The 17,674-nt window shown below is 35.6% G+C and overlaps 2 protein-coding genes across 4 annotated transcripts in view; one reads left to right on the top strand and one right to left on the bottom strand.

Moving 5' to 3' along the window:
• Positions 1 to 1,031, top strand: part of LOC136032125 (trypsin-1-like) — a 60,412-nt gene extending 59,381 nt beyond the window's left edge. For all 3 annotated transcript variants that reach the window (XM_065712296.1, XM_065712294.1, XM_065712295.1), the window contains exon 8: positions 617 to 1,031. In XM_065712296.1, coding sequence (XP_065568368.1) covers positions 617 to 774 — 158 coding nt within the window. In that variant the 3' untranslated portion in view covers positions 775 to 1,031. The remainder of the gene's footprint in view (positions 1 to 616) is intronic.
• A 944-nt stretch (positions 1,032 to 1,975) lies between these two features.
• The window catches only part of LOC136032124 (uncharacterized), a 153,206-nt gene continuing 137,507 nt past the window's right edge, over positions 1,976 to 17,674 (bottom strand). Inside the window, exons 25-27 of the mRNA XM_065712292.1 lie at positions 12,072 to 12,352; positions 7,748 to 7,906; positions 1,976 to 3,801 (exon numbers count right to left, since the gene is read on the bottom strand). Coding sequence (XP_065568364.1) covers positions 3,694 to 3,801; positions 7,748 to 7,906; positions 12,072 to 12,352 — 548 coding nt within the window. The 3' untranslated portion in view covers positions 1,976 to 3,693. The remainder of the gene's footprint in view (positions 3,802 to 7,747; positions 7,907 to 12,071; positions 12,353 to 17,674) is intronic.

A 17,674-nucleotide genomic window follows, 5' to 3' on the forward strand; every position in this document is an offset into this window, starting at 1 on the left:
ATTTGTAAATCTAAACATTTTTCAGTCTTTAATTCTACGCGAGTTAAAAATCTGATTTGTCCATCCCTAACCTTTTTCGAAAATAACTCTGTTGGCATCTGAAAACATTATCTAGGGAGAACCAGGGATTTTAAATGGAATTAGCATACCTTGTAGTTAGCGAGCGGTGTAGCCGAAACTTATTCTCCTGTAATTCAAACATAGGTCGATGTAACTTTTCTGATACAAATACACTATCAGAGTTTTCAGAAGATCTCCCAGAAGTTTTTTTTCCCTCTGCAACGTCCCGGTACTGTTCAAGAATTGTAAGCAACGTAAGTAAAGGTCTTTTTTTTCTTATATTTTCCCACTAGAAAGGTCCTGATAGTTGTGGTTTTTGCCTCTCCGCAAGGATACACCGCTAATATTAACAAATTCCTGGTGCGAAGGCTGATGTAATACGCACCCAGTTTGAAAATGCAACAACTTCTAGCTAAAAAAGGATAGGTCTGCCCAACCCTTCAAATACAAGATTTACATGCTAATATAAGACGATTTAACATATCTAATACTGTGTCCCCTGTGCTTTCGTATTCTAATTGCAGCACCTTGACAACTAAAACAAATTAATTTTCAGGAGTTGTATCGTGGGGACAAGGTTGTGGCCGAGCTGGTTTTCCAGGAGTCTATACTCGTGTTGGGAGATACTTATCCTGGATAGCTGAGAATACACGAGACGCTTGCTACTGCGGTAGACGTGAAGGAAGGGCGACTTCGGATATTTGGAATAGATAGTGATACCAATTTAAGAGTCGGTAATAGTGCCACAACGTCACCCTCAATCCAGTGCCAGTAATGTGAGTCAGTTTGAGTGAGGTTTGCCAATTCGAATACTAAAAAGCGGCAAAACATGAACTTGACATGATGACATTGTAAATAGGCTATATTTTTTTAAATTACATACATATTTCAGTTTAATATATGTTTTTTCTACTTTTATGGAAGTATGTCTTGAAAAAATGAAAGAAAAGAAATAAAAAAGAATTAACTAATCGTTTTAAATTAGTTTCCAAAGGAAGCAATTTGTTTTGAAGTAAGAAAATCGCACTAGCGCTACAAGCAGTATAGAAAAAGGGGAAAATAAAAATTAAACAGACAGCTTTAGAATTTTTTGCAAGGCCAAGAAGAACTTATACTCTTTACAGACACGTACGTAGTAACTTTTACCCGGGTGGTGGGGGGGGGAGAGGATCTATGATCTGGAAGGGGATGGGCCCGAAACCCTCCCCATGAATACGACTCTGACTGTTTGGTACCTAGAAGAGCAAAAAATTTGGCACGACATACTGATAGTTCCGAATACAAATGTCCTATTTTTTACCAAAAACCAGCTTCCGAGGGAGAACGTCAGGTTTAGTGGAAATGTAGAGAAGCGACAAATTACAGCGTGTGTACCTGAACATATTACCCATGGGGGCTTCGTATTGCAGAGTTAATTTGACCAAATATTAATCCATTCCTCCATTAACCTGAAAAAAATATCGAGAGAGAGAGAGAGAAAAAGAGAGAGGAGAGAGAAAGAGAAGGGGGAAGGCAGTTATCTCAGATTGTCATTTCCAGTTTTTTGGTTCTTTAAAATAATCGATGTTTGGCAACCCCCCCGCTTCTAGTCCTATGCATCCTCAATAATTTTGAAACTGAAAATCTAATAGGCTACAAAATAAAAGCTGCCTAAGCAACCATATTGTGATAGAAGTGTTTCCTGTGTAGAGTCATATTCACAAATTCTCACATCTACACAATCAATTTAAAAATGCGTATTGTAATCCAATTTATACGTTTGTAAACAAGTTTAGACTATTTTTACTTTATTTTATAAGTTTAGCGTACGTTTGCAACCTTTCCTATTGTGATGGTAAAATATAAGACAACCATAGATAAATATGACCCTAATTAAGAATATTTCATAGCTTAAAGAAAAAGAAACATGTTAACATCGGTTAAAATGGATTTATTGCTCAGGTATACATATAAAACGAAAATATGTAGAAAAGACACACTCATATTAAAATAGGCACAGTCAGGGGGAGGAGGGCTTATAAACCCCCTTTCTTATTGCATGAAACTTATATCTTTATTGTTTTCTTCTCATTTAGCTATTTCATAGTTGTTAAAGAATTATTTAGGTATATATCTTTCCGAAAATCCCGTATATTATAACCCAGTTAACTATGGCTATGCTAATGACCAAGGACCCCTCGAGCTTCAGTATAGCTATACCTATACACGTCCATTAAGGTCATACCTGATCGGGGTTTTCATAAACTCCCCCTCTGGAAACTTTCCACCGGTTTATCATTTCACAAATATAATATTGAAAAGTAAACCCTTTATGACAGCTACAGAGCTTTTTCAGCGAATCCTCTCCAACAACAGGCCCAAAATTACACAGATATAAAGGATAAAAAACGACGCTTTCTTTTCAACATACATGTAAAAAGCCGCTTGTGCCTTGCTTGTTATTATTTTCTGCAAGGAATGGTAAGCTTTCTAAGTACATAAACAACAAGAGTAGACAAGAGGATTTTTTTCCTGTTTAAGAAAGCTGTGGTGGCGGTTGAAACTTCCATTAAACGAACAGCATAAATTAAGGCGCTTTCCCTAAATTTTGGGGTTTGTTTACAAAGCTCCTACAAGATTAAGTTAGATCATGTCTCAGCTTTGGAAAAAAACTACTTAGAATTTTGCAGAAATCCTGGGGACAAGATTCTGTCACAGATATCTCTGATTCCCGTATTCGATAAATTCTTTGCAGCCGGACAAGTAGGAAGCGCTGGAGGCACGGGCTCAAAAACACCAGAGCTCAGTGTTTATATTTGGTGTTTATATATATAACATACATGGTGTTCATATATATTATACATAATGAAATAGATACCATTGAATTTAGCCCATGTTTCACAAGTAGAAAGGCTGGTCTTTAATATGGTTTTGTCTAAGAATTTTTTATTTTATATCGCTACGAATAATTTTTTTTATCAAGGTTTTCGCTAGAAAAACACCTTTCTAGGCCCTAATTTGGTCTGTACAACCGTTCATGAAAGTTTCATCGACCTGGCACAAACCATTTCTAAGTAAACAAAAAATTCCTTTTATCTATTATTATGAAAAAAGGGCTTTTTTAGTGTAAATTAGTCGGATATTCTTGTTTTTCGAAGTAAAACCCACAAGGATTAGGAAAAACACAGTAGCTTAGAGAATAAGTTCTGAACTAATAAATTAATTTCTATTCTAATAAACTAATTTCTACTTCTGAAACTATAATTTTGATTGAAAAAAGGCAGAAAATTAGGGACAAAATTAGCTGTCAAATAAACACACAAATCATATTTTGTTTTATTTCCACTTGAAGAAGCAGAAAGTGGCATGGTTATAATAGCAATGGCTGATAAGTCACATTCTAAATGAACTAAGCCTTGAACACAGCCTAAGGCACCAGAATAAATCCGCGAACAACGACTAGTGCGAATTATGGCCCGTCTTGTGGCACTGCGCATTAAGCAATATGATTTTTTAGTTCTAGCATTTCCAAGCTAGAAAATGAATTAACACATATTTTTTTATAAACAAGAACGTAAAAGAAAAAATGAACGCTTTCTATAAAAAGGTATTACTAATAAGAAAATAATGCAATTCTTCTACCACTTTCTAATATCAAGCGAGGAAGGTAGAATCACTGTAGTGTCGGGTATTCTTCATCCGGTAAGACGTACAATCGACATATAGGACACGTAGGTTTGGTCTTTGCCAAGTAACAATGCACTAAAACAATAAAAGAGTAATTAGTCAAATAGGTTTAGTCAAAAAGAGTAATTAGTCAAAAGAGTGAATAGTCAAATAGGGAACCAATTTTCTTAAACGCTTAATATAATTCCTTGTTCATTGATCAACGTTTGGGACCATAGTGATAACTCCTCTGCTTTTCAACCTACACTTCGAACAACTATTTAACAACAATAAATCCAATACAACATCACACAAATATATTCAGAATAAAATTTATCATTCTGATAATTTATCATCAATAAATCCTGTGAGTATTCAGCTTACCCAAAATTAGAGGGACTTATATGCACTGTTCCTTATCTGAAGAAAACACTTAGGGATTAAGTCTAGGGCACCTTTGCGGTGCAACCAGCCACTTACTAATTGATTTTTTAGACAAACGAGGATTCTTCCGCAATAGCTTTCGCCGGGTCTTATCACAAAGATTTGACTAAAGGTTCGAATTCCATTAGACCGACAAGTCTTTTCAGTTTGGTTCAGTTTGATGGAAAAACTCCATATTCAGTTGAATCCCAAATTAATTAAAAACTTCGGTTTGGCATGGACGCGTTAAGTTCGGGACTCAGGCAGGTTATATACTTACTTTATTTTCTAATTAAACCAAAATATGTATTTCACAGAGAGCGAGAAAAAAAAAACAAAAAAAACACGTACACACTACATAAAAAAAAGAAGAAAAAGAATACAGACTACTGAAAATAAAACATAAACACTAACTAAAAGTAAAAGCTCTTCGTGCGAGATAAAAATCTGTTGACAATAGTTTGAACTCTATTTTTTCTAATTATCAGCGATAAAGGAAACGGCCCACTTATTTCATATTCACTTAATTTGAACTCCATTACTATACGTGCTCTACAATAAACAGGGCAATCAAATAGAAGATGACAACATGTTTCCATTAGAGCGCACAAGCACAATGGAGAGTCAGCTTTCCCAATTCTATTTAAAAAATGCCCTGTAATAAGCTGTGTTAATCTGCTATTTGGGTGGATTTTTTTATGCAGAGATAAGGTCATCTTTATTTTCAAAAAAGTTAGCCGGCCATGTGCTAACAGAATTTTTAAACACATCGAACCATTTTGCATACCAAAACTCATTTAAGGATATACGGTCTATATGAAAGGGCTGAGATGTACTAAAATCATTGAAGGAAGGACCCAAAAAATTTGCAATAATTTGGTCAGAATAATGGCTATGATGTGCCAAATAACTAATGCCGTTCAAAGTTGGACTCAAGACCCTCAGCCAACTTCGAGAACGACCATTTTTTCCGTATCTTAACATACTTAATTCCAATGCTCTGAAATCCATTCGAGGCACTCCTACCTGTGCATGGTTAGCCATAAAATACTGAAAATTGAATTCTTAGACAAATGAAAGTTCTTTCGCAATACCTTCCACCATGCGTATTTTTTTGTAATTAAAAGAAAATCATGAAAATTGACAAGAAACATGCTCTAAGCGTTTGATGATTGGTCTAGGGCCGTCTTGTCTACACCTTGAAATTAAGCCGATTCTTTCAATACAGTTTTGCAGAATACTTTTTTTAAGCGAAAAAAATTATACATATGCACCTTTGAAAGCCAATTATACGCGTTACAAATTCATATGAAGAGCAAAAGAAGTAGTGCCTCATGGTTTTCACTATTTAATCTAAGATTTAAGAGTAGAAAGCTTCATACTTTGCTCTGTTTGTTTTATCGGTGAAGAAGATTTGGATGACTCAATAACATTGCCTAACACTTCCCGTCTCTTTATGTCAAACAATTACCATGAAATTATTGAGACATTAGAATGATTTTAGAGCAGATCCCCAATTCCCTCAACATTGGGTTGCATTGGAAGATTATCTGGATATCTTCACTATTTGTCTTATATTTTTAATCTAAATCACTCGTTTTAGTGTTTTTATTTATCAGCCTTCATTACCAAGGATATTTTAAGGATAAGGGTAATTTAGTTATCGCGCGGTTCCCGTGCACACGACGTATGTAGAAAAAGGTCAGGTTATCAGGAGACGGAACAATATTCACTGACTTATTTATTAATCACGAATATAAATAGTGTATGAAGAAAGGTGAAAATAACTCCCTCAAATGAAGTTCAATGAAAAAAATGAAGTTTCATGTTTGTTTTGTTATTTGTTTGACATTTAAATGCCGACAAGAAAGTAAATGCACGTTTTTTGAAGCTTTTTTCCTTTTTGACTGCATTTTTTAAAAGCCAATTTCCAAAAATTTTCGACTTGGACCAATTTGAAAAAAACCACATGACGGAGAAACCTCAAAAAAATTTTGCCTAAAATAATCGCAAACGAAGTGTGCACGCGAAGACAATGTCGCGAGCACAGTAAAGCCCTGTTTTATTAAGAAAGCCTCATTCGGATTCTATCCTCACTTTTTAAGTTTTATTAAGGAATGAATGGAAACGATTCCCTTCCTATCCAACCAAGTTGAGGAATGAGTTAAGAAGAGCTTTTTACAGTAGCAAGTTTTTTATCATCCCTCAGCTTGGTTAGACAGAAAAAAAATTCAACAATTGAACTAATGTATTTTGAATCCTAGCTTCATTTAAAACTAAACATGCGTCCAATCTCTACTATATTTTTATTTAAAATTTTCAATTACCTACTTTTTATATTAACCTTTTTGAAAAAATATTTTCCCATTTTTTATTCAACCGTACTAAGATGATATGTGCAGGAACAATAACCACACTTTTTTTTTAATGAAAAAAAGGATTTTCATGGACAACATTTCAAATTTGTAAGGCTTGGGTGCTTAAAATAAATTTTTAGTGTAGCAGAGTGTAAAGCATGACGAATGATATTTAATTGCCTTGTTTGTTTGCAACTAGCCAAAGAGCCAAATAACGACGATGACCACACTGGCTTTCCATCATAAAACCGGACAACAGGTTAAGCAGTAGGAAATATCTGAGACAGGGAAACTTGCTCAAATCTCAAATTAATATTTCAACCTTATATCCATGGGCCGTTCACAGAAAAACGCAGATAAATGAATTAAAATTTATAGTGACATGCACATTTTACAACTAAAACCGAAAATTACTATTAATGATTATTAAACATTTTTTAAAAGCCGCTTTTTAGTTTAATTTAAGTTTTACTGTAATGTGTTTATGTATTATTCTGAGGACGGACCATGGGTGCATGGCCAAAATATTCATTTGAGGTATGAGCAAGTTTCACTGTCTTAGAAATTACCTTTTGTTTTACATGTTGCTTGTTTTTAAGCCCAAGAACCTATAAGAGACCTGACACAAAAAAGAAAGCAGCTGAAGCATATGCTTTTTCGCGGCGGACTGCAGAAAAAAGGGATTGTCCCCTTTGCTGAAACATAAATTCTGAGTTTCCGTAACCCCGATCCGAAAAAAAAACTTCCTGAAATTTTCAGATTTCTAGCCGTGAGGTAAAACAGGTTATACCCACCAAACTACGTGTAAGATTCGTAACTGTATACTATCTCTGTAATGAGATATCTCACAAGCATTTAGGATTCAGGCACAAGACGTAAAAAATAACGTTTATTCTCTTTGAGCATCTGAAGACCTATTAACTCTAATTGTAAGTGCTCTGGAAAAACCAATATCCTCTGTGTAGCATCATGTGACTATTGTCAGATTAGGGATTAGATAGGTGTTATTTGTGCTTACAAAGAAATATGGGCATTTCTATTTATCCTTTTTGCTGACTCGCAAAAATAAAAATTTCACTTTAAAAAAGCGCAACATGAGTATTTACAAAGCAAATCCGCCGGCTCCGAAGAGGGGCTCGAAATACGATATTCACAAAAATACGGCCGTTTTCAAAAATCTAAAAAACTACGTTAATCTTCCTCTTTATAATTATCATCTGAGCTAAACAACACTTGAAAACATCATAAATAATTGGACAAACCTGGTCGTGGAAAATATGCTTGCATGGAAGTTGTCTTCTATCATTATTCAGCATCTCTGAGCATATAATACATTCAACCTCCACAGACTCAGTCCCTCTCCACTCTTTGTCTGTTTTCAAGCTTTGAGCTTGACTAGATTTTAAATGATCCTGTTTCTCCTAAAATGATCGTTTAATCAGTAACAGGGAGGCAGCCAGGGAGGAGTCATTAAGACGAAATTTTTGACGAAAGTGATATATTTATCATCTGTAGATTGCGTACTTATTTATTTTTTAAGATGACTCTTCATAAGTGGCGATATTTCGGGACAAAAAATAGACCCAGGTATTAATATTACAGTTACCTGACTCGTCAGGAAAGGTTTATTAGATACGAAGTGAATCTTCAGTCTAATTTTAGAAAGAAAAATATCTTTTAAGGATGTTTGATACCAAATGTTATTTTGCAAGTCTCAGCGTCGACTGATAGTCGCAAAGACAAAGCACCCATTGGCAAATTTTCTCAGCACCACAGGGAGCTTCGGAAGCAATTTTGGTCTACATTGATAGAAGAAGAAGAAGAAGTTTATTATTATTCAATACAATACAAAATACACTTCAAAATGGAATTACAATACACTTATTCCCCTTCGAAAGGCTCCATGGTCAGGGATACAAGGGGATAGGGCATTTTAGATTGTCAACAGTTCGAAAAGATAATGAAAGGCTAGTTTAAAACAAAGGAAACCTATAATCTCTTACTAAATGTTAAGCAAAACGCTGTCTAATCAATGTACGTACATCATAAATAATGCACATCCTGTGTCTGCGAATATTTCAATCAAGGCAGTTAGCACAACAGAAAACTTCTAAAGCTGTCAAATTATACAATGAGACTAATTTTGAGCTGATTTTTAATTTTTTTCAAGCAGGTATACTAGAACATTTTTAGGGACTGCGCTTTCTTGAACTTTGAAAAAATAATTCTGCTCCATTCAATAAAAAAACAAAACATATTCTAATGATGTAATTTTTATTATATCTGAATATCTATATCTCTAGCACAAAACTAGAGAAGTTTCATAGTATTTTCAATATTTCTGGTGATGTAGGTGTCGTCTTTTGGTTTCTACCGTCTATTCGGATCCCTTACCAAAGTTTATGGTAAGAACGCTCAATTAGTTTTAAACAGTTTTGCCACATAAACTAAAAAAGCTTGTAATAGACGAGATAGAGTGATTCTTTAAAGAATCGAACGACCTTAATGATATTTCAACATAAACTATTTTTTTACTCTATAGGCGAAGCCCGACCTTCCACAAACCTGATGAATAAATTAAATATAATCGAGCTGTAAAAGTTATTTCATCGGTAAAGAGCTAATAAACGTACGAAAGAAACCATTCACTGTTAATCTTCAAAACATGCAAACCAAGGACAGAATTTGCTATGAGGCAGAAAGGGGGGCAACTATCCCTCCCAGACGTTGATTTGCGTTCTCTCAAACCCCAGTTTGCTCACCACGGTGAAATTTAGTTTCTTCAAAAATCTTGTCAAAACTAAGATAAGCCTGCATAATTCAAGCATCCGCAGAAACATGTCAGATTTCTTTGTTTATCTTTACCTTTATGGTATTATTTGGCTCATTTTTCAGTGTCTGCCGTCCTATTCATCTGATTCTGGAAAATTAGCGCCGACTCCCCCCCCCCCTGGGATTTTGACAAAATTACGCCACTGATGTAAACACAAAATTACATTTGCCCACAATGTTTTTGTTTCTTTTTCAGTTCTGTTTAGAAGTACAAACTACAGATTGTTGTGTCAAACTATGCAGGACATCCGATTGTTTAAAATATCTAACGCAGGAGCATAATTTCACGAAGAATAAATGCGAAAAGGCAGCAGTAAGCAACATCCTAAGATCATCATCCAATTTCAGGTCAAAAGAGGTCATTTGAAAGGTTTCCTCTCATCACATAAAACCGGAGGAGGGCCATGACCAATGGGCAGGTGCACACATTTTGAGGAGTTGAAGAGGACAAAATTAATCGAAACGGCATAATAGGCACGTACAAGCAAACATTCCTAATTATCATGAAAGATTTTGCAGGAAAAAAGATAAGAGTTTCCAAGGGTATGATTGCAAAGTTACAAAGTTTGTACTCTACAAGCTTGTCATCACGGATCCTTGAGTAACACAGGACACTTTAGCTTTTCACATGTATTTTAAAGATAAATTGAAATGCATCACTGGATTGCAATTTTCTGAGGGCATGTATCACTACATTTAAGAAGAAAAAAGCTGCAATCCCTAAATAAATTAAAAGGTAAACAATATTTTTTACCTCCTACCTCGAAAGCCAAAATTTTCTAACATGACATAAAAAGTCGCCCTCGATATATTTATTAACTACCCAACGTTTTCATTTTTAATTTAAAAAGCTCAAATTGTTCTGGGTAGCAGGAAAGTCCTAGCTCAAAGTTCTTTTCTCTTGCCTGCCATGATCTTTCTCAAAGGCCTGCTTTGACCTGCCTTGGGCCGTAAAGAGTTAATTGAAATAGGAATATGTGTAATTGATGAACTGAATTAGTGCTTTAATAGCTACGAAGGGAGAAACAATTTATGATAATTAAATTTAAAAAAAATACAGATTAAAAATAGTTTTAGAAGCAAGAACGTTAACAGATTTTATCCCAGAATAATTGCAATATTATAACCTAGTTAGATGTTGGAGGGATTATTCGAAAAGAAAAAGAACCGTTTAATCAAAAAGACGGTGAACTAGCCTTTAATAATAGAATGGCAGCATAAATTTCACTAGCTGTTAATCAAACCAAATTAGACGCGGAAGTTTGTCAAAGCAGCTTCGGCTTATACCTTTGCATATAATTCATCAGTTTAATGTTGACATATCCAAGCGGAAATGATCAGATAAGGCAGATCACGCAGCTGGATGAAAGGCATTTACAATTTTTCAAAAGAATTATTTTCAGTCGTTCATTTACATGCTTTCTCTCGATACAAACGATTGATCTTACCTTGACCGTCAGATAGTTAAAAAACATGACAAGTACACAAAAAAGTCACTATCAAATTAAGGAACTGACATTAAATCTCAATTGTGGGTTATAGAAGAAAAGAATGAAACTGAGTTTCTGTGTTAATATAATTGCCTGTTAAGTTTCAATTATTTGTTTGTTTTTTGTTGTTGTTGTTTTTAACACGAAAAGTGAAAGCAATTTCAGTTTATTTGCATAGTTGATTTACGAACACTAAAAAGCACCATTTTAAATTAACTTTGAATTCAAAATTCCACATATTTCAACTGAATAAAATTTAGTCTACCATATTTCCATGAACTACGCGCTAATATAGCGTAGTAGTAATGAACGATATGTCTTAAATGTAGTTTTTTTCAACACCTCAAATAGAAGTTATGGCCCCGGAAACCTTGAGGAGGGCTCATTTGACCTGAGGGCGATCAGCACCCCATACTGTACTTCTTTTTATCCCCGCAAATCCTATGGAATCGGATCAAATAAAGGTTGGCATTACGAGCCTCCTTTAAATAGGCAACGGTTTTTCAATATTTGCCGTTGAAGAGCGAACAGGTAGCCCGTGGAATCTTGGTGCAAAAACGAAATTGTCTTGATTGGGTGCCAAAAACAAGCGAAGTCAACGCTGCAGACTGAATCAATGAAAAGTCCTGAGAAAAGAAGTAAGACTCGTTGAAAACAGGAACTAAACTAGGAATAAGTGCAAAACGAGCTAGATAGAAGGATAAGTGAACAAATGAGCCATGTCCAAGCTGTACTTAGTTTTCTCCATCAGGGGCAGATATTAGAGAAAAAATCTTAAGAGGGGGGGGAGCTCAATATGACATGGGCACCAATAAGCAAAATCTTGGGGGAGGAGGAGGCAATATAACAAGGGCGCTAACAATTGACAAAATTGACAGATTTATTTAAAAAGAAAAGTGAAAAACAGAAGAAAAACAAGGAATAAGGGCACCAGAAAAATCTTGGGGGGCCCGAACTCCCCCAGCCCCCTGGATCCGCCAGTGGTCTTCACTACCTACTTTTTAGCAGATGGATAGGCAAGTAGCATCTCGTTACTGATGGGACCAAACAAATGGTGTATCTGTTTTTCAGCTACCGAATTTTTCAACACTTAGAATTTTTTCAACACGAATTTTTCAACAGATTATATATAAAAGATGATCAGCCTTCTGAATATTAGTGAACCGATTAGAAAACCCCGCTAGTTCTACCTGACAGAAATGGGCTTGATGGAAGTAGCAAAAAGCGATCAGGAGATCCCTACTGACAAAAGTTTCATACTTACTCTTGATTTGTCAAACGTCGGGAATGGTTTGATTCGCTGGGAATGGTTTGATGGTTTGAAATCTTGGAAAGGTCGGCTTTTGGTGGCTCCGGCCCTCACTTCAATACAATCTTTAGATGAACTTGGCTTTGGATTTTTCAAGTCAGAAACAATCACTAGATTAGTGAGAGGAATCTTCTTTGAAGTTTTTCTACTCGACGACCAATTGTATTTGCTTTTTTCCGGCCTATATGGCAAATCAAAATCATCAATCAAATCTTCACCAGCTACAATTTCTTTGGCTAGAAGAGATTAAGAATATATATATAAAAAAAAAAATGAAAACCAATTTAGGAAACAAACAGACTGATTCTTTCTTTTCTTAACTTGATTTGGACTCAATGGAATCGAATAAAAAACTTTTAAGGAGTAGAAAAGGGAGGAAAAACAAATTTCAACCGAAAGAGGGAGATAACCTCAAAAAAAAATACCTATAACTGTATCAAAGAGAGAGAGAGAGAAAAAAAAACAGAAAACATAACAAATTCAAAACTTAAAATTGGAACAAAACTAGCAAAATTTTGAACTATAAATCTAAAATCCAACAGGATCTTTTTCACTATATATCGTCATATCTGGCTTTTTAATTCCTAAAACTTGCTTTAAAAAACGTGGCATTAGATATAAGACATTATTAGTGGTAAGAAAAAAGTTCAACCATTAATACTGATTATACAATGACTAACAAGATTTCTTCATGTGAGCTTTATTTGGCACATTGAGAATTAAGGTGAACTGAAATTATTTAATATGTGAGAGGAATGCCACCTTTTCGTCCTCTTCATAGTAAATTTAAATAGCACTTAAATGAATATAGATTATTCCGTATATAAGAGAGGCTGCCCCCTTCTCACTTAATCTTATCCTTTTTCACAAAAGTTTAGCTTTTTGCTCCGAATGTCTTAAAAATGACTGTTTAAAAGAGGATAATAGGAAATTGATGAACAGTAGTTTTCATAATGACTCAGGAATGGAAGAGCTTGTTGATGCCCCTTTCCTTTAAACAGTATTTTCTATATCAAATGTATCAGGAGGCAATGAGTAAATAAACACACGCAATTACACATCAACAAAACTTGCCGCACTCACAGATGTTTTCAGGGATGCACTATAAACCTGTTTTTAAAGGATTTTGCTTGGAATTAGTATATCTTACTCCAGATATAAGAAAAACAAGAAATTTAGTTGTAGTAAATGTAGAAAAAAAGGCTTCCTCAAGCGCGATGCATGAGGACACGAGGAAAAAGAAATGATGTTTCAAAGTAAAAAAGAAAAGAAATTAATGCGAGCAATGCTAAGAACTAGAATTTTTCACCATTTGACGTCTTAAGCCCATAAAATACCTGAAAGAATTATCCTCTCTCGTCTATTATAGATTATTATAGACGAGAGAGAGTGGGCAATCTACTCGGAGTTGATTGGGCAGTCTTGCATTCCTTGCAGAGCTTGGACAAGAGATCCGAATAAACGACATAAAACTGATAGCCGATATCTACTTTCCCGGAAATCTCCGTAAAATCATTCAAATTCCTCCAATTTAATATCGGAGTTATCCAGTTTCAATGAAACTTACATCGACAGAGACTACGAATTTTGTTTTTTGTTTAAAGTTTTTAAAGTTTAGTAAAGGGCAGTCCCTATTTAAGGGTAGTCCTTTTTATCGCCAAACTTAAAATGTGAATACGGCTTCACTGGTAACCAGGCTACTTAGGTTAATTTTTTAATGCCAATTGATTATTCATTTTCAGATCAATGAGGTCATTAAGGCCATAATTAGCATAATATCACAACGTAGTTTTCAAAATTCGGCGAAAAATAGTTTGCGTCCCCCCCCCAGACAGAGATGACGTTGACAGAAGTTAGACAACTTTATATCTAACCGGATTCCTGGATAACAAAAAACCTAAAAAGCAAGTTTAAAGTGTAACAGCTTTTTTGTTGATATCATATTGAAAGGGTAGTGGGCTCTAAGGGATACTTTTAGCACATAAAATTTCAAGGGTAGTTTTTTTTTAGTGCTAATTGCCCTCGAGACTTTTTAGTGAAATTCCTTGGTTGATTTTCTGTTGTTACGAATTGGGGAAAACTTAATCTAGGCGTTTTTGGTTTCGGTCACAATTCTCTCTGAAATTTTCTTCCGTTCACTTGTGCGTTTAGTTTTCTTATGATATCCATGTGAAATCTTCTGTTAGTTAGTGGGTTTTTCTTCTTTTCTCTTATTATTAATCTGTTTTTCCCTTTTTTGGTCAAATATAGTAAGATAACAATAATAATGTGGGTTGTTTATCATCCTTCAACTTCAGCCTATTAGTCGCAATGGAAAAAATACCTTTAAGATCTTTCAATACATTTTTTTTCGTCTTCCATTTTTCTGAAAATGAACACACAAAACCCCTGCATTTCACTTGGCGAAGCTCGAGACCTCCTAGAAGACAATGAATTGGCATGTGAGGATATTCAGGCTAGTTTTCAATCCACCTGATACCGATCAAGCATTTGATGAAGATGACGGAAATGACGATGAAACGGCAGCTCCGATTGTAAATGACGTCCCGGTAACTGTTGAAGTAGATTTCAGACCAGGTCCTCTTGAAGAAGGACAACTTGAAGACATCAACAACATTATTCCCAGAGAAAAATAGGGTACATCGACTTCGGGAGGTGGGCTACAGAAGAGGCAATACAAAGCCGTGAACCCTAAATCAAGGAAACAAAAATAACCTACCCTGGGCCAAACTTGGGCGAGGGAGTGGCTCAGGCACTAGAGAAACCCCCAGAAGCAATAGAAGGAACACACCAGTAGAGGTGTTGGCTTTGTTTCAAGACAACAAATTTTTTGACCTCTCGTGAAACGGTTAGATATGCTACTTCTAAGGAAAACTTCAACTTCACTACATTACCTGCTGAAATCCATATGGTCGTGGGAATACTGATTTTTTCGGCCTGCAACAGATTGTATTCCCAAAGATCTTATTGGTCAGTCGATGAAGATCTTGAATTTGACTTGGTCAAGCAAGTAATGTGCAGGAATCGATTCATGAGGAAAAAAGAGAACATTTACTTCGTGGATAACGCTACAGTTCAAAACTTCAAAGATCAGCGGGATTTCAAAGTGAAGCCCTTCTTCAACCTTTAACGAAAACTTTAACCAGTTAGAAATTTTCTCTCAGCATCTGTCCATCAACGAAGTGATTAGGAAACATTACAGGAAGGATAGCCTGAAGCAGTTTATCCAAGGGAAGCCCATTCAGTTCAGATTTAAACCATGGGTCCTATGCCCTTCAGATGGCTACTGCTTATAGTTTCATCTTTACTTGGGGAAGAAGCCTAGTGCTCCATTTTCGGCTGCTTAAGAGGGCTTAGGGTTTGGAGTCATGACACGACTTCTGGAGGTTGTTGAAGATGTCAACAGCCGCGAGGTATATTTTGACAACTTCTTTACAAGTCATCAGCTTTTGTGTGATCTGAAAGGAGCTGGGTTTCGAGCGATTGGGAATGTTAGAGAAAACAAATTGGCAAGGTGCACTCTCCTTTCCGTCAAAAATTTTAAGAAGGAAAACGAGGAGCTTATGATTATTGGTTTGATGCAGCCAACAATATACTGGTCGTAAAATGTCGGGATAACAACGTGGTCTCTGTTGCGGACAGCCATCTCAGCCTTGATCTAAAGGAAAGATGGGAAACACGGCAGCATAGCAGCCGCATCTGCCCAGGCAATACAACTGGTACATGGGTGAAGTTGATTGACATAACTGGCTTGTCAGCAAGTATACTGTGTCTATTAGAGGAAAGACATAGTATTGCGCTCTGTTCAGTGTGCTTAATAGACATGGCTGTTGTCGATACTGTTCAACACGGTGTTTGTCAAAGAAGAGGAAAAGACTCTTGCAGATTTCAGACTGGAGGTAATGCGATCCCTTCTGAAAACCAATTACGGAAGAGAGGAACAAGTTCCTTCAGTGCTAGAAGGAAAGCCAGCTTCTATGCCACCAGTCAGCACACAATATGGTAGAATAGGACACTTCCTAATGAAGCATGAAAAGCAATGACGATGCCAAGGGGAAAACTCCAAGAAAAAACCACTGAGCTAATGTGAGAAATGTGACGATACTTTGTGCACTGACTGTTTTACGTCTTACCACACTAAATTTTTATTTGTTTTGGTTTTGTATTTAATTAAATCTTTGGCATTAAAAACATATTTGATGGAATCGTATATATTTTGATGCCAAAAGAGCCCACTGTCCTATAAGTAGGACAGCTTGTATCTCGGACCTCGGAAACCAGAAACAGGAAACATCATTAAATTTATTTTTGGCTTACTAATGTGATAAGAAGAAACAGGTGAAAAGGAAAACTAAAATCTCTGCCCTTTTCTCTTAGGCCTTAATGGGTTAAAAAACTAACGTTCATCTTGATGAAAGTCTGATGAGTAGACTAATTCACTTGACTTGAAACTCAATTAACCATTTGACGTGTATAAGTACTAAAAACACACTAACTAGACAAGCTAGATAAAAAAGAAAAAGCAATCGTATCAAAGAAAAAGAAAGTTCCAACGAGTAAAACTTTTTCAGCCATTTCACTGGTTAAAACTTCTTTTCTTGTCCGAACTTTCTTTTTCTTTTCTATGGTTTTTCGTTTTTTGTCAATAATCATTTGATGCATGATTGATGATAAAAAAAATACAGCGAATACTGTATTAACTACCATAATACAGATATATATTGCGGAAGCCAATTTTCAAACTTTTCAAGAAATTAAACTTTTCAGGAATACGGAAAACTCAATATGTGAAAAACAGAAATTTCCCAAATATAAACACAGCTAAAAACGTTAACTTAAAGAAGACATTTCTTTTTTTTTATTAGCTGTATAAATTAAAACTATCGTCTATTGATTGTTTCGGGTGCCCAATTAACTCACCATATTTCAAACAGTAAGTTGTACGAGAAATATGGTTCTATACCGCTTTCTAGGAGATATGAAGAGAAAGTTTGAGATGACTAGGACATGTCTTAATGATGAAGAATTACCAAATATCTTCCTTTTGGTCCATCCATCTAGGGTCAAACAGAAGCAGGTCGCCCTGAACTGGTTGGGAAAAAGTCATAAGAAGGTATTTAAAGTGAACTGGAACTTCTTGGGAGTGTGTAAAGAGAGGAGCAATGAACAGACTGGGGTGGAGGAGGAGTATGCGCAGGTATATTGGTCTCCGGTGTCTTAGTGCAGCAGTGAGTTGTCAGTAGCAGAAGTAATAGTAGCTTCTACTACTAAATTCCAGATACTTTTGCAGTAGGTGTTTACCTGTCATGGGCTGCATACGCGCAGGATTTTTTTTGTAAGGAGGGTCAATAATATCAATAATGCAATGGTTCAACCTTTCACTCACCCTGAAAACCTACTATCAAATTTCAGGTAGACAGTTTTTTTCGGTGACTGGGCATCTAGTTTCAGTCATCAGAGGATTTCTGAAAAATATATTAAGGGCACTGGGAGGGAGAAGCGAATTTCTCGAAAGTCGCGACCTATCTTGAGCAATTTTTTTCACATCGGAAAATGTT

The sequence above is a fragment of the Artemia franciscana genome, chromosome 10 (assembly GCF_032884065.1).
Source record: "Artemia franciscana chromosome 10, ASM3288406v1, whole genome shotgun sequence".
Lineage (NCBI taxonomy): Eukaryota > Metazoa > Arthropoda > Branchiopoda > Anostraca > Artemiidae > Artemia > Artemia franciscana.